Source organism: Onychostoma macrolepis, chromosome 04, assembly GCF_012432095.1.
Source record: "Onychostoma macrolepis isolate SWU-2019 chromosome 04, ASM1243209v1, whole genome shotgun sequence".
Lineage (NCBI taxonomy): Eukaryota > Metazoa > Chordata > Actinopteri > Cypriniformes > Cyprinidae > Onychostoma > Onychostoma macrolepis.
Genome location: NC_081158.1, coordinates 4,436,743 through 4,453,925, shown reverse-complemented (window position 1 = coordinate 4,453,925; position 17,183 = coordinate 4,436,743). Strand labels below are relative to the sequence as shown.

At 39.5% G+C, this 17,183-nt stretch overlaps 1 protein-coding gene across 1 annotated transcript; it reads right to left on the bottom strand.

Moving 5' to 3' along the window:
* Positions 1-4,838: 4,838 nt before the first annotated feature.
* LOC131538379 (gastrula zinc finger protein XlCGF26.1-like) lies at positions 4,839-13,712 on the bottom strand. Its single transcript, XM_058772241.1, has 3 exons — positions 13,664-13,712; positions 12,431-12,550; positions 4,839-6,459 (listed from the first exon to the last, which is right to left on the bottom strand). The coding sequence occupies exons 2-3, from the start codon at positions 12,516-12,518 to the stop codon at positions 5,342-5,344; spliced, it is 1,206 nt and encodes a 401-aa protein (XP_058628224.1). The 5' UTR covers positions 12,519-12,550; positions 13,664-13,712; the 3' UTR covers positions 4,839-5,341.
* Positions 13,713-17,183: the final 3,471 nt, after the last annotated feature.

The following is a 17,183-nucleotide window of genomic DNA, read 5'->3' as shown; positions in this document are numbered from 1 at the left end:
TCCTCATATAAACAGTAAGATCAGTGTGTGTGTGTGTGTGTCCTGCTGAGTGACAGGGTCTGTCTGTGCTTTTCTCAACCTGCATTTGTGTTGATGGAAATCACATTCATTTAGTTCTTATTTTAGTGTCACATACAGAGTTCTGGCATGAAACTCTAGATGGTGCAGTCCAATAGGTCTAACTCAATCTGACCTAATGACATCATTACCACATGGCACAGCTGATTGGTTCTCTCATGTATTGGTAGCCAATGAGCTCTGTGCTCAATATTCAAACATATGACTAGTACTTGCTGTAGCAGTCGCAACTTACTTCAGAAACCCTCCACCTTCCCCAGCTCCACCTGTTTAGATGCAACGAGGTGATTCATGTATGCGATAGGGCAGGGGTCGGGAACTTTTTTTGACCAAAGAGCCATTTTTTTTTATTTTGATTAATGCATTTTTCCAAAAGAGCCAGAGTAAAAAAATAAAAATGATATATATATATATATATATATATATAATTGAACTACGGGTGGACTGAAGTAATCATAAATCCCGAAGTGCATCATAAGGAGACACTGGGCCTCATTCACGAAACACGAGCAGAACGAATTTTCGTGTAAATCGTTCGTAAAGCTGTTCTGACGTAAACTTCAAATTCATGAAAATGTTACACCCTACCAGGTGTAAATGGTGCGTAAAATGTTCTTTTTGGCAAACTGATGACACTGAATTTTGATGCACTGCCATTATAATATTTTACATGTTCGTTTGCTCCGTTTTATTTTTTTATTTTATTTATTTTTTTGTAGTTGAGAGTTGATAAACGGTTTAGCTTTGGGTAGAACGCAGCGCTTGTTACTGTCATTTTTTACCCAGCCGTCCAAATACGACAAATACTACACCGACACCTACTTGTACAACAACTGAACAATTGAGAAGTTAATATTACTGGTTACTGCATTTTTATATTCAGTAATATTCTTCAAAATGAGATACTAGTAATACGTTACTGCCGTGGATGTTCCTTATAGCAACCAAAGCGTCTCAGCTGGAAAAGCGCTGTGCCACCAAAGTGTTTAAGCACCACCAGCTGGCAGTTTTCAGAAGAGCGCCTGACATTTTTCAGTTGGCTAAAAACTCTTTGGTGGACACACGTTATTGAATATTTATTGTTAGGCATATGGCCTATTAGTCTTTTTTGCATTTATGCAATATACTGGAGCCAAACCTGAGAAAGTAGACCAGATTATTCCACTGCGTTCCTGGACACACAATTTGTGTAGCTGTAATTCATAGGTGGGGTTATGCTAATTGTGTACGAGCTTGCACGAGCGCCCTATTCATGAATGATTGGAATTCATTAACATACGCATGTTTAACTATCAAATTGGACGTTCACGAAGCGTTTGTGAATCCAGAGGAGAGTTTTCGGGAAGGTCCGTTTTACGCGCAAATTACTTCCAATTTACTCCTATATTTACGAATGTTTCATGAATGAGGCCCACTATGAGGTCAACTGCAGGAAAACCGACAAATTTCACCTAAAACTTACTTCTGTTCAATGTGACTTAAATATTGTTTTTACATATATTTATTTGTTTCCTTCTTTTACTTGAATTCATTAAACATAATTCAATATAGAAATAATAACGAATAAAGAAATAAAAATTACCTGACTGAACACAAATAAATTAAGGAATGAAAAACTACACTGCTGTACATGGAGATTTCAAGGAGAGTACAAATGTTGCATTTAACAGGGAAATGGCTAGTGTGCTTTAAGGACAGGAAAAATAAAGGAGGAACTCAAAAAAATGTGTCAGTGACTTGCTGGCGTGCACAAAACCCAGCAATGTATTGAACATGTCTTGGTTGGTCGTCATGAGGTCTCATGCCATCTTCATTCTCTTCCTCCAACTCTTCGTCATCCTCCCTGATGTCCAAGGGTACTGTTGCCCACACCGCAATGTGCAGCATAGCTGTTACTGTTACTACAGCACAGCACTTTTGTGGCTCAAAGAGAAGACCACCACTGGACTTGTGAATAGCCCGGAAGTGTAGCTTCCACCTCCCTAGCGTGCGTTCCACAATACTTTGAGCAACACGGTGAGCTTCATTGAAATCTGCTTCCCTGTTATTGACAGGATTAGCTACAGGGGTGAACAGATATGGCCTCAGTGGATATCTGCTGTCCCCAAGCAGCCTCCACTGTCCCTGCAAGTTTTGGGCCTCTTGACCCACAGATGAGTTGGTAAAGATAAAAGAGTCATGTGTGCTCCCAGGCCACCTTGCAACAATGTCTATGATCATACTCTTATGATCACAGATCACCTGGCAGTTGATTGCTGCGTAAACTTAGTAGTTTACGTAGCAGTAGTTGATGACAGACAAATCATAAAAGCTGTGAAAATGAACCCTAAAAACGTGTCTGTAAAATCACCAACAACTTCCAGAAAGCTGGGTGATGCTCTGACAATCTACTGTCCTCAGGAGACTGACACAGAATTACAGATGCTTCACAGCAAGATACAAACCTCAGACCAGCTCCAGAAATAGAAAGGCAAGATTAGAGATTGCAAAAAAACACAAAGGTGAGCCGGAAGAGTTTTGGAACTGTGTTTATGGACCGATGAGACACAGATGAACCTTTATCAAAGTGATGGGAAAGCAAAAATGTGGAGAAAAAAGGTAACTGCAATGATCCCAAGCATACAGCCTCATCTGTAAAGCATGGTGGAGGTGGTGTCATGGCATGGGCATGCATGGCTGCCTCTGGAACAGACCTCTCAACTACTGATGACTTAATGTATGATGACAGTAGCAGAATGAATTTGGAAGCGTACAAAACCATCTTGTCTACCAATATTCAAGAAAATGCCACCAGATTCATTGGGAAGTGCTTCATATTGCATCAGGACAATGACTCAAAACACCTGCCAGTTCAGTCAAGGAGTTTATAAGGGCAGAGAAATGGAAAGCCTTAGATTGAAATTAAATCTGATTGAACATGAATTTCAGCAGCTGAAGAGGAGAGTAAAGGCAGAAACTCCCCAAAACAAGCAACAATTGGAATTGGCTGCATTAAAGGCTGGGAAAAGTATTTCAAAGGATGAGAGCAAGAGTCTGGTGATGTCTATGGGTCACAGACTCACTGCTGTGATTGTGCTCAAGGGATCTGCAACTACACTGAACAAAATTATAAACGCAACACTTTTGTTTTGTCCAAAAACAAATAAATGTTCTGGTGTGACCACCATTTGCCTCACGCAGTGCAACACATCTCCTTCGTATAGAGTTGATCAGGTTGTTGATTGTGGCCTCTGGAATGTTGGTCCACTCCTCTTCAATGGCTGTGTGAAGTTGCTGGATATTGGCAGGAACTGGAACACACTGTCGCATAAGCCAATCCAGAGCATCCCAAACATGCTCAATGGGTGACATGTCCGGTGAGTATGCTGGCCATACAAGAATTGGGATGTTTTCAGCTTCCAGGAATTGTGTACAGATCCTTGCAACATGGGGCCGTGCATTATCATGCTGCAACATGAGGTGATGGTCGTGGATGAATGGCACAACAATGGGCCTCAGGATCTCGTCACAGTATCTCGGTGCATTCAAAATGCCATTAATAAAATGCACCTGTGTTTGTTGTCCATAACATACACCTGCCCATACCATAACCCCACCGGATGAAAACCGGGACTCATCCGTGAAGAGAACACCTCTCCAAAGTGCCAGACGCCATCGAATGTGAGTATTTGCCCACTCAAGTCGGTTACGCCGACATACTGCAGTCAGGTCGAGACCCCGATGAGGACGACGAGAATGCAAATGAGCTTCCCTGAGACGGTTTCTGATAGTTTGTGCAGAAATTCTTTGGTTATGCAAACCGATTGTTGCAGCAGCTGTCCGGGTGGCTGGTCTCAGACGATCTTGGAGGTGAAGATGCTGGATGTGGAGGTCCTGGGCTGGTGTGGTTACACGTGGTCTGCGGTTGTGAGGCCGGTTGGATGTACTGCCAAATTCTCTGAAACTCCTTTGGAGACGGCTTATGGTAGAGAAATGAACATTCAATTCACGGGCAACAGCGCTGGTGTGGATATTCCTGCAGTCAGCATGCCAATTGCACGCTCTCTCAAAACTTGCAACATCCTTGGCATTGTGCTGTGTGATAAAACTGCACATTTTAGAGTGGCCTTTTATTGTGGCCAGCCTAAGGCACACCTGTGCAATAATCATGCTGTCTAATCAGCATCTTGATATGCCACACCTGTGAGGTGGATGGAGTATCTCGGCAAAGGAGAAGTGCTCACTAACACAGATTTAGACAGATTTGTGAACAATATTTGAGAGAAATAGGCCTTTTGCGTACATAGAAAAAGTCTTCGATTTTTGAGTTCAGCTCATGAAAAATGGGGGCAAAAACAAAAGTGTTGCATTTATAATATTGTTCAGTGTAAATAATAGCTTTTAATCTTTTATATCTGCCTTATGTTCAACTATCCCAATACTTATGCTTGCATCAATGAGTGGGATGAACTCTAAAAGTGATGTTCTTTTTATTTGGTAAAACATGTATATGTTGAAACGTCTTAATAATAAAATGTGACATTCTGTAGTTTTGTCTCATCTTCATCTTTTCATCATACTTGCAAATGTCTCGACTCCACAGCCAACAGAACAATTTTGTCTTCACTGTTCCAATACTTATGGAGGGAACTGTATATACATATACATATATATACACACACACACTCAGTTAGGTCCATATTTGGACACTGAAAAAGATTTCATAATTTTGGTTCTGTGTGCCACCAGAATATAAATAAAATGAAACACTCAAGATGAAATTGAAGCGCAGACTTTATGCTTTAATTCAAGGCATAGAAAAAAATGTTGATATGCTAGGAATTACAACCATTTTTATACACAATCCCCCCATTTTCAGGGGCTCAAATGTAACTGGACAAATAAATAATAATAAATAAAATGTTCATTTTAATATTTTTGTTGTATCAATATCTGAACATACAGTATATGAAAAGAAAGAACAGAGCCTCTGCTTTCAGGCTGTTTTGATTTATAAGCTGTTTAATGATCACATGTGAGTATGCAGTGCTTCTTCACTTGTGCAGACTAAAAGTATAATTCCTTATTTTTAGTTTAAAGGAAGTATACTAATCACACTTCAATCAACTTGTTTGTAACAGTAATCTTTAAAAAAAGAACACAAACAGGGTCTGACATTTACATTAATATGTAAAGGAGTTTAATATGTATGCTTAAGTGAGATGTTTTTATTAGACCGATCACAACTGAATTGTTTTTCTCCAGAGTGAATGTCGTGCTCTTGTCACACAGAGAACAATGGCAGTTTTTTTCCAGAATGAGTTCGCAAATGTCGTTTCAGGCTTGTGTTATTTTTGAATCTCATGTCACACTGAGGACACTTGTAAGGCCTCTCTCCAGTGTGAACTCTGATGTGAGTCTTAAGGTTTCCTTTAACTGTGAAGCTCTTTCCACACTGAGGGCAGGTGAAAGGCTTCTCTCCAGTGTGAAATCTTATGTGATTGTCAAAGTTTGCTCTGTGTGAGAAACTCTTTCCACACTGCTGACATATAAAACAGTTCTCCCCTGTGTGAATCCTCATGTGTTTATTAAGGTGTGATTTATATCCGAAACTCTTTCCACACTGATCACAATCAAAAGGCTTCTCTCCAGTGTGAACTCTCATGTGGCCATCAAGTTCTTTTTTCTGTTTGAAACTCTTTCCACACTGAGAGCAGATGAACGGCTTCTCTCCAGAGTGAATTCTCATGTGAATTTTAAGACTTCCTTTTACTGAGAAACTCTTCCCACACAGTTTGCAGATATGAGGCTTTTCTCCAGTGTGAACTCTCATGTGAGCTGTAAGGGTTGATTTCTGTGTAAAGCTCTTTCCACACTGAGGGCAAATGAACGGCTTCTCTCCAGCATGGATATTCAAGTGGACTTTAAGGCTTTGTTTTCGATTAAAACCCTTCCCACACTGTTGGCAGGCGAAAGGGCTCTCTCCAGTGTGAACACTCATGTGAGACCTAAAGCCTTCTCTTCGTCTGAAGCTCATCTCACACAGTTCGCAGGAGTAAGGTTTCTCTCCAGTGTGAATCCTCATGTGGGCATTAAGGGTTTTTTTCTGTGTAAAACTCTTTCCACACTGAGGACACACAAACAAATTCTTTTCATTGTGGATTTTCAAGTGGCTTTTAAGGCTTTCTTTTTGACCGAAACTCTTTCCACAGTGTTGGCAGGTGAAAGGGCTCTCTCCAGTGTGAACACTCATCTGCACTTTAAGGTTTGTAGTTTCTGTTTCATAAGTCTGTGAGCAACTAAAAGATTTTTCTCCAGCAATGAAATCATGGCATTTCTCATCCTGATTGTTCTGTTCCATTTCATCCAGTTCTTGACTCTCCTCTTTCAGCGCCATGAGGTCTAGAGTGAACAGAAACAAATGAAAGTTAACACCAGCTTAATGGCACAAAGATAAGAATGCCTTTAGACATGTAAAACATCAAATCCAACAACAAAAGTAGGTAGTCGACCAAAATGCCTATTACCACTGAATAGTTTGCTGCCGCGAGGATAGAATTCAAAATGATTAGAGAAGCTAGTGTTTTTTTATTTTTTTAAGAAAACAAGCAGTTAGTAAATGAACAGAGTGCAAGTCTAAAAGGTGAAAGTTTTTTTTAAAGAATATAATTAGAATAGAGAGTGCTAGAGTTTGAGGGTCAAATAAAGATGGAAGAGATGCGTTTTTAGACGATTCTTGAAGATGGCTAAGGACTCAGCTGCTGGGATTGAGTTGGGCAGGTCATTCCACCAGGAGGGAACATTTAATGTAAAAGTCTGTGAAAGTGATTTCGTGCCTCTTTGGGATGAACAATAAAGCGCCGTTCACTTGCAGAACGCAAGCTTCTTGAGGGTACATGAGTCTGAAGTAATGAATTTTGGAAAAGGGGTGCAGAGCCAGTGGTGGATTTGTAGGCAAACATTAATGCCTTGAATTTTATGTGAGCAGCTACTGGTAGCCAGTGCAAATTGATAAACAGAGGTGTGACATGCACTCTTTTTGGCTCATTAAAAATGAATCTTTCTGCTGCATTCTGGATTAATTGTAAAGATTTGATAGAACTGGCTGGAAGACCTGCCGAGAGAGCATTGCAATAGTCCAGCCTGGACAGAACAAAAGCTTGAATAAGGAGTTGTGAAGCATGTTCTGAAAGAAAGGGTCTGATGTTCTTGATGTTGAATAAAGCAAATCTGCAGGACCGGGCAGTTTTAGCAGTGTGGTCTGAGAAATTTAGCTGATCATCAATAATAACTCCAAAGTTTCTGGTTGTTTTTGAAGGAGTGATGGTTGATGAGTCTAACTGGATGGTGAAATTGTGATGAAACGATGGGTTTGATGGAACCACAAGCAGTTCTGTCTTGGCAAGGTTGAGTTGAAGGTGATGGTCCTTCATCCAGCAAGAGATGTCTGTTAGACAAGCTGAGATGCGAGCAGCCATCGTCGGATCATCAGGATGGAATGAGAGGTAGAGTTGAGTGTCATCAGCATAGCAGTGATATGAAAAGCCATGTTTCTGAATGACAGAACCTAGTGATGCCATGTAGACAGAGAAGTGAAGTGGTCCAAGAACTGAGCCCTGAGGCACCCCAGTAGCAAGATGTTGCGACTTGGACACCTCACTAAGATACCTTGAAGGACCTATCTCAGGGGTAAGACTCAAACCACTGGAGCACGGTTCCTGAGATGCCCTTTACCAATAGAGTTGACAGGAGGATCTGGTGGTTAACTGTCAAAAGCAGTGGACAAATTCAGCAAGATAAGTATTGAAGATTTGCAATCCGCTCTTGCTAGTCTTAGGGCTTCAACAACTGAGAGCGAGGCAGTCTCGGTTGAATGTCCACTTCTGAAACCAGACTGGTTGCTGTTGAGGAGGTTGTGCTGTGTGAGAAAGGCAGAGACTTGGTTGAACACAGCCCGTTCAAGTGTTTTTGCAATGAAAGAAAGAAGGGAAACCGGCCTGTAGTTCTCTAAAAGAGCTGGGTTAAGAGTGGATTTCTTAAATAGTGGGGTTTAACACTCTGGGGTCGACAAACGCGTATACGCGTTTTGAGGCAGATTTTCCTGCTAAGGCCGAAATGAGCTTGAATTACTCTGCCATTTTTGATCGTACAGATAAGAGCAATACACCATTCGAATCTGTAAGGGGTCTACTTTTATTTGTATACACTCATAATAACAAATAAACTTTGTGCTTTTGAAGAATAAAGAAAACAAACTGGGTGCGCTCTCTGTCTTCACCGTCTCCGCGAACTGCTTTTTGAAACACGTCACTAAGAACTGTAACTCAGCAAATACTTCACACAGAGACATGATAAATATATCTATAGAAAGCTTGACATGCCCACTCTCAAATGAAGCAAGTCTTACCGAAAACTAATATTCTGTGATAAAGTAATCCGTATGAAACCAAGGACATGTCCAGTTTTTCCGTCTGGTCTCATTATCTCTAATTAGGTCACGCCCACGCTCTGCTCGCGCTATTGTTATTACAAATCTCCACGCGAGCCACACGGCATGTAAACGCCCACACCACCGTAAACAAAGCAGCAACGCGTTCATCTCGGATACTTTTCAGTTTTTGAAGAACACGCTGTGAGGAATAAGCCTTGTATTTACCTCAGAAACGCGCTGAGAGGAAAAAAGTTGTATTTACCGCCAGAAGACGCGCTGAGAGGAAAAAGCTTTGTTTACCTCACAAACAGAGCGCAAGCGCAGCTGGAGCCACGGAGGAGGAGATATTTTATACCGAGCAAGTAATGTTTCTTATTGGCATTCGATAATGTGTTGTTGTGACAAAGTTGAACGTATTTACTAGTCAAACTTTTTCCAAACTATAACTCCAGAATAAAATGTGTGAAATCGAGTGCAGCATTTTGAAATATGATAGGCAACCTTTCATTGCATTTAAATGTTGCACAACCTGATTATATGTTCTATAAACGATGATATAAATGTAATGTCTAAGAAAGTTTAGACCAATCTTTACTGTGAAGTAGCCTACTCTGTTTGCAAATACCTGCTCAAACAGGTTTATATTAAGCTTAAAATGAATAAAATGTTTTTGTATTGTATGATAATACATACAAAGCATGTATGCATCTGTGTTATAAAATCACGTGGGCAACATTGGTGATTGCTAATGTAATAATATAGTTGCTCCTGATAAGCCTATCAACATGCTCACTAATTTATTTATTAATTTTAGTGTGTGTGTGTGTGTGTGTGTGGGGGGGGGGCTTTATTTATTTTGAATAGTAACAATATGTAGGCCTATATATTATAATAAATATAATGTACTGTTTTTGCTGTACTTTGGATCAAATAAATGCAGGCTTGGTGAGCTGAAGACACTTCTTACTGTTATTGTTCTACACAAATCTTACTGTTTAAATAATTTGACTGGTAGTGTATGTATTGTCACCATGTTTGCTTTGTCTTTGTCTGTTTTGTGTTTTCTCATGCAGTTTCTGCTGTCTCCCGTTTTCCTGGGTTCCAGTTTCCTGCCACTGTTTTGGATATTTTGGATATTGCACCCACGATGTCTTGACTCTTCTGTTGTTTATTTGTTTGTTTGTTCCTAATAAACTGTTTAACTGCACTCACAAGTGAATCTCAAGTTATTTTATGTGATAGTTATATGTATACACATTTATTTTTTCCTCACATTCTTTCTTGTAACTCTTCTCTCTCAGTCACACACCTGACTGAATGGCTCATTATGCAGCTCATTATGCGGGCCTTTGTCTTCTCAGATGTGAGTCACGCCCACTCGCATAGACCCTTTCCACTCAAAAAGTGACTTAGAATCTTTATATCAATATATTGTTTTCTGTGAATGAGTGAGTTAGATTATTTTCAGATCATTCTGAAGCAAATATTCTAGACTACAAGATCCAGTTCTCAAAGGTCTTGTGAACAAATGTTCTGTATGTGTTTTATGGCCTTATTTCAGTTACTTTAAAATTTTAGTTTTTTTCTAACCACGCATAAACGTCGTTTTCTCAAAAACACAATCAAGGGTTAAATGCCGAGGGAAAAACACCAGTGTGAAGGGATGTTTTAATGATGTGAGTGAGTGCAGATACAACTGAAGGAGAAATGGCTTGAAGGAGATGAAATGGAATAGGATCAAGCCGACAAGTAGTAGGATAATTAGAAAGGATTATTTTGGAGACTTCTGCCTCAGAGAGTGAACGAGTGTATGTTTGCTGGTAAGATGCGCTTGACAGATTGTGGTGTGGAAAATTGTGCACTGATAGTTTTAATTTTATTAATGAAGAACGTGGCAAAGTCATCAGCTGTTAAGAGTTGATGAAGGAGGGGGAGGAGGAGGACAAAGGAGCGAGGAAAATGTTTTAAAGAGCATGCAAGAGTTAGACGAATTGTTAATTTTGTTATGATAGCATGTCCTTTCAGCAGTGGAGACATTAGCAGAGAAGGAAGAGAGGAGTGACTGATACACATTAAGGTCAGTAGGATTTTTTGATTTGCGCCACACCCTTTCAGCAGCCCTGAGTTTAGAACGAGATACCTAAGGGGCAGAAGGCGTGGTACGGGCTGGCCTGGAAGACAAGGGGAAAACAGTGTCTAAAGAAGATGAAAGAGTGGAGCAGAAAGTATCAGTAGCACTGTTAGCATCAAGAGACGATAACTGTTTAGAGGAAGGAAGTGAAGATGAAACCATAGAAGATAGCGGGGAGGGTGAGAGTGAGCGTAGGTTATGCTGAAAGATGGCGTGTGGAGGGGTATGTGTTGTGCCAGGAACCATGTTGAGGTTAAGAGTGAGCAGGAAGTGATCCGAGGTGTGCAGTGGAGTAACCAGCACATGATCAGTGGAGCAGTGTTGTGTGTAAATAAGGTCCAGTTGGTTGACTGATTTCTGAGTAGCCATAGTTAACACTGACTACGTTTACATGGACATCAGTAATCTAATTATTAACCTTATTCTGAATAAAACAATATTATGATTAAGGTGTTTACATGAGTTGATTTTAGAATAATCCTTTCATGTTCCTGTTTTACATGTTAGAGTACATAGATCGATTAATGGCACGCGTCATTACGTCACCACGCGACGCCATCCGACGTCCTCCAGAATTTCACGTACAAACATAGTTTGTCTTCGTGATGATGCCATATACAGTTTTGGGCGTTTCATTTTCAGTGATGGGAATAACGGTGTTATAAACAAACGGCGTTATTTTTTCAGTAACAAGTAATCAAACGAATTACTGTTCCACCCGTTACAACGGCGTTACCGTTATTGACAATAAAATGCGGCATTACTCTGGTAGTGGGTGGAACTCATGCGCAAGCGACAATCTCATTGGCTGGCGCTCACCCATTATCATCCCTGTTTTGATTTCAGCAAATCAATTCGAGCGAACGTAGACAACTGGATTAATATTCATGAACCCAGCAGCTCATTAATCCTTAGTGCGTTTTGTATTGTTATTAGTAGTAGAACTCATAGTTTTGTTATCTTATCAGTATTATTTTTAGTTTTTTCCCCTTTTTTTTTTTTAATCGACACACTAAATGACAAACAATATCTTAAGCACCACCACCAGTCAACATGACAAATAATTACTAAAGTTATATCATCATATAATGCTAAATTATCATATCAGATTATAATGCTTGACTGACTGATGCTAAGTGTCAGATATTAAAAATAAAAAAACTGTGCCATTTTACAAACATAAGCTTTATATATATATAATTGGTTGATGCGATTTACAATAATATATTGAATTTGATAGGTGTCTCTCACATTGTCCCACAGAAATATTAAAATAGATTAGTGTACAATGTTCTATAATAATAATTTACTCTATTTAGTGTCCATTTCATTCATTTAATATTGGGGGCATCCAAGTTATTTGACATATTTGAACATTTTATTTTTTTTAAGTAACGCAATAGTTACTTTCCCTGGTAATTAGTTACTTTTATAATGATGTAACCCAGTTACTATTTGTGAGAAGTAACTAGTAACTATAACTAATTACGTTAGTATTAAGTCCTTCGGTAATAGTTTGGTCTGTACTGCACCTCGATAACACGACTAAAATAGGAATACTCCACATGTCTTAATTCGATTTGTTTACTTCGATTATGACTTTAGCTGGATTAAGGTCATCAAAAATCTCTGTTTACATGGTAGACTCTTAATCAGAGTATTGTCTTAATCGTATTAAAATCGGAGTATTGATGTCCATGTAAACGTACGGAGTCTCTTGAGATTGGTGACGTCATTCATTTTGTCACGAGTTGCATGTAGTAAATACAAGAGACTCATGACTGAAGAAAGACTTTGAGAATGAAACAAACCTGTTTGTTGTGTCTCAGTATCTTCATGTTTGACTCTGAAATCTTCTTCAATCTTCAGGTCTTCTCTCTCCTCTTTAATAAACGCCATCTTTATAACAGTGTGCTTCAGCAGGAGTTTCTCTGTGTGTTTAAGAGGAGAATAATTAACAGACAGATCTCTGTGTCTCAATCAGCTCTAGTTCAGCAGCACACTAGTAAGAGTCAGAGAGTTAATGACCTGATTACACTAAAACACTCAAAACTAGCACTGCAAATTAATAAAAGAACACAGATATAATATTTAGATATGTATTGTGTGGTCTGTATTGAGTGTGTGTGTTGTGATGTCAGATGTTTGTGTTGTTCTTGTTGTATTTACACTGATGTACTGCAGCATGTCTTCAGTCTGCTGCGATTCAGACGATTAAAACGCCAATAAACGTCAAGAAAAACCAACATTTGACCAAAGAGACAGTCACTCCCCAGATATGAATATATATATATATATATATATATATATATACAGATATGCAATATAAATAAGCTTTAGAATCAATAGATAAAGCATTAAACTCATATAAATCAACTTCACAACTTTCACTTGCACTGATATGACAAGATGTTTTGTCCTCTAGTCACGGACAGCTCTTTTCTGCATCTTTCTGTGTAAATGTGTTTAAATCCTTTATATATTTCAATCCAAACTATTCACAGCTTTCAGTGACGTGACCGGCTCGAAGACCTGGAGGGCAAAACCTCCACAGAACTGCAGCACAAGCCTGTCAGTTCTCCATCTGTTTCCAGCCTCAAGCATTTAGATCACCTTTCAAAAGAATAAAACAAAGGTATGAACAAAATGCAAGTTTTTGCCATTTGCGATCCACATTAAGCACCCGTGGCAATATTTCAATCATTAAACAGTGCGACAAAATGTAGTAAAAACACTTAAAATCCCTTAATATATTTAAAACAGTAATATTAAAAGATCAAGTTCAGTAATCACCATATTAATGATGCATAATTTACATAGACAACACAACTGTGTCCCATCTGGTAGTGAAAAGTGTTTATGATGAACTGCTTCACTATAAAGAGAGCAAACGAGACGCAGCGCTTCTGTGCTTTACTCATAACAACTATGTAAATACGTCACAATATTACATTCGAAAATAACTGATTCATTAACAAGTTCACTATAACACAAACGGGCAGCACTGACATAAACACTTTCTGCTAAATGATTAAAAAACAAACCTTTCTTCAGCCGAATCACAGATGCAGGAGCGCGGCGCGGGCTTATGACGTCATGTCACCCCGTCAAAATAAAAGTCCCGCTCTTACGAATAAATCCTGCAGGAACTCCTGCTGCGTTCTGTGCAGGGATACACAGTATAAGTTGTAGAATTACTTGCACTTTTATTTCACAGTGGATTTGATATATTGCACTGTACAGAATTTTTCATTCTTTCCACATTCATGTTAAAATAATTTCATACATACATTCATTGTATCACACATGAACTGTAAATATTTAAATATTACAGAAGATGTTATATACATATTACATATCACATAATTAAAAAAAATATTATTTGTCAATGTTTAATAAAAATGCGTATTGCAAAAATGAATTAATAACCTTCTGTTGTACAATACAATCATGCCAAGAATGAAATCCCCAGTGCACTTTAACCGTTCGCAAACAATACACTAAACAGGCTGTTTAATCAACAACCAAAGCAGTTTCACACACTGAACTGAACAGACTTAAACATGCAAAACCACAAGACGTGTGTCCTCAAAGTCATACAGTAACCAAAGTGTACTACACACTTGCTAAAATAAACTTAGAACTTATAAACAATATGAATATATGGCAGATATATACAAATTACTGTACCATAGCATACAATATAACTTTATTCACATGCATCACCATTCACACAGCTATTCAATAAACCTCCCATTTATTCGGCTGAATGCAGAGTAAGTGATGTACTCCGTGCACATTTTTTACGTAAACACAAGTTGTTTTTATTTAAGTGCACTTAATTAATTTGACTCAAAATACAGCTCTGCTTGACTATCCCAGAGACAGTAGTCCCTGTTTGTCTGTCTTTAATCATGCTAAATTTGGCAGTGCTAATAAAGCTGGAGCCTGTGTCAAGCCCCACATCGACAAATGATCTCACAAGTACCACTGCCCTGTTTTCTGTAAGAACTGCAAGGTTAATTCTTCTCGATAGTGTTGTGTTTGTTTCTGAGCGAAATCGGTTTCCATTAATTATAGCCCTTTGATGGAATGAACACTGGTGAACGTTAATGCCATTCTCGCTGAGAAGATGTGGCTCTCTGGGTGTTGGTGGTCTTGTAATTGGTGAATCAAGGAAAATTACATTAGTTTTAGTCACGCAGTTTTTGGCAACTTTGTACCCACGTAACATCCGGTCTACAAGGTCCTTGCTCACTTGATTGGTACTATTGCTGTAAATGCTTGTCAAAAGCCTTGGAACACTTTGAAAAAGAAAAAAACTTATTGACAGTTTGTTCAGGAACTGCCTGAGTGCCATGCAAGAGCTTTTGCAAGCTGCCATTATGATTTTCAAAGATAAAAGCACTCTGGCACCATAGTGGACCCCGGTTCCTTTCAGACTGTGCAGCATGCTCTAGAATGTGCACATCGAAACTGACATGACATTTACCAAACAATCTCTCAAAACTGCTCACATAGGTTTTGAACAGATGTTCAGCTGCATCTATGTCATGTGGAGAAATACTATCTTTCATCAGACAGAAAGTTCCTTGTACAAGTAGCAGTAAGTGGTGAAATGCCACTCAGGCATGGAAGACAGTAAAAGTGTAGAAAACTCCTGTATTCTGAGGCCTTCCAGAACTTGCACATCTTCAGCACACAGTAAGTGAAAGGTTCACCATCGAGTGAATCCCAAGACATCATCCAAAGAACGATCACCAACCAATCAGAAGCGCCGTAATCCCCAACGAGGAAAACCCTGTTTTCAACCAAAACGCAAGTAACAATTCAATGATTGGGGATTATTAGGAGGCCATGATTGATAAGAGCCAGTGGAGGGAATCTGGCCAGGTTATACCCCTACTCTTTACGAGAAGTGCCATGGGATTTTTAATGACCACAGAGAGTCAGGACCTCAGTTTAACGTCTCATCCAAAGGATGGTGCTTGTTGACAGTATAGTGTCCCCGTCACTATACTGGGGCGTTAGGACCCACACAGACCACAGGTGAGCGCCCCCTGCTGGTCTCACTAACACCTCTTCCAACAGCTACCTAGTTTTCCCAGGAGGTCTCCCATCCAGACAAACAAATATATATAATATATATATAATTGTTTTTTTTTTCAAACAAATATATTTTTACTCAGTTTATTAATGTTTTTGGAGGATTTATGGTATATATATATATATATATATATATATATATATATTTATATATTTATTTTATTTTTTATATAAAACCAGCTTTTATGTCAAATTCACTTAATAAAAGACCCAGATTCATAATTTTAATTCATGAGGATAACATGGCCAATGTGCCATAGTTTAATGACAAATCTATCTATTCCATCTATTTGAAAACAAATACTTTAAAAAAACAAACAAAAAAACATGAAATCTTAACTCCATCCACCAGATGGCTCTAGAGCATTATTCAATGGCTCATTTTCAAGTCAAGTCAAGTCAAGTTGAGCTTTATTGTCATTCCGCTACATGCGGGGCATACAGTGGAACGAAATGTCGTGCCTCACAGGACCACGGTGCTACATAAATACAGGCATACAGCAATGAAGTAAAACAATATAAACCTATACACAACTATTCTACTGATAGATTTTGACTATAAATATACTATATATAAAATATTTTTTTTTACCTATACATAAACTAAAAAATACAAACTATACAAGTGCTTCAGATAAATACTGTACATGTGCGAAGAGAGACATAGTGAGTCAGCAGCTGACTGGGGAACAGTGCAGGATGATTTGTAGTACATGAGCATGTAAACATACATATATTACTGAGTCTTTTTGTGGGATTTGTGTACACACAGCAGTGTGTGTGGAAAGTGACTAGTGCGCATAGAGGAGGAGAGTGTGCTACTACAGGTGGTTTGTACAGGCCCACTCACCTGCGTGTAGCACACTTCGAATTGCACGTTACATGTTACAGGAGGTAGGGGGTTTGTATTGGGGTTCAGAGAGGGGCGGGGTGATTTGAGTTCAGGGCTCTCACAGCCTGGGGGAAAAAGCTGTTGAGCAGTCTGGCAGAGCGGGCTCTGGTAGGAGCTGGAAGAGACTGTGGGAGGGGTGTGTGGAGTCCTTCACGATACTATTGGCTTTGCTGGAGCATCGTGTGAGGAAAATATCCAGGATGGAGGGGAGAGGGGCACCGATGATCCTTGCAGCTGTGTTCACTGTCCGCTGGAGGGTCTTGCGGTCTGCTGCAGTACAGTTCCCGTACCAGACAGTGATGCAGCTGGTCAGCACACTCTCAATGGTGCCCCTGTAGAAAGTGGTGAGGATGGGTGGAGGGAGACTTGGGAGACAGCCGGCGGAGGAAGTGTAGGCGCTGTTGTGCCTTCTTGGAGAATGACATGGTGTTGGTGGACCAGGTGAGATCCTCTGTGATGTGCACCCCCAGGAATTTAGTGCTGCTGACTCTCTCCACAGTCGAGCTGTCGATGGTCAGTGGGGGGTGATCACCGGAGTTTCTCCTGAAGTCCATCACAACCTCCTT

Bases quoted from the DNA above. Each gene is read 5' to 3' on its own strand.
- LOC131538379 (XM_058772241.1), bottom strand. From the start codon at position 12,518: ATGGCGTTTATTAAAGAGGAGAGAGAAGACCTGAAGATTGAAGAAGAT. The intron at 6,460-12,430 runs GTTTGTTTCATT...TGTTCACTCTAG, and splicing joins TACTGAGACACAACAAACAG to ACCTCATGGCGCTGAAAGAG.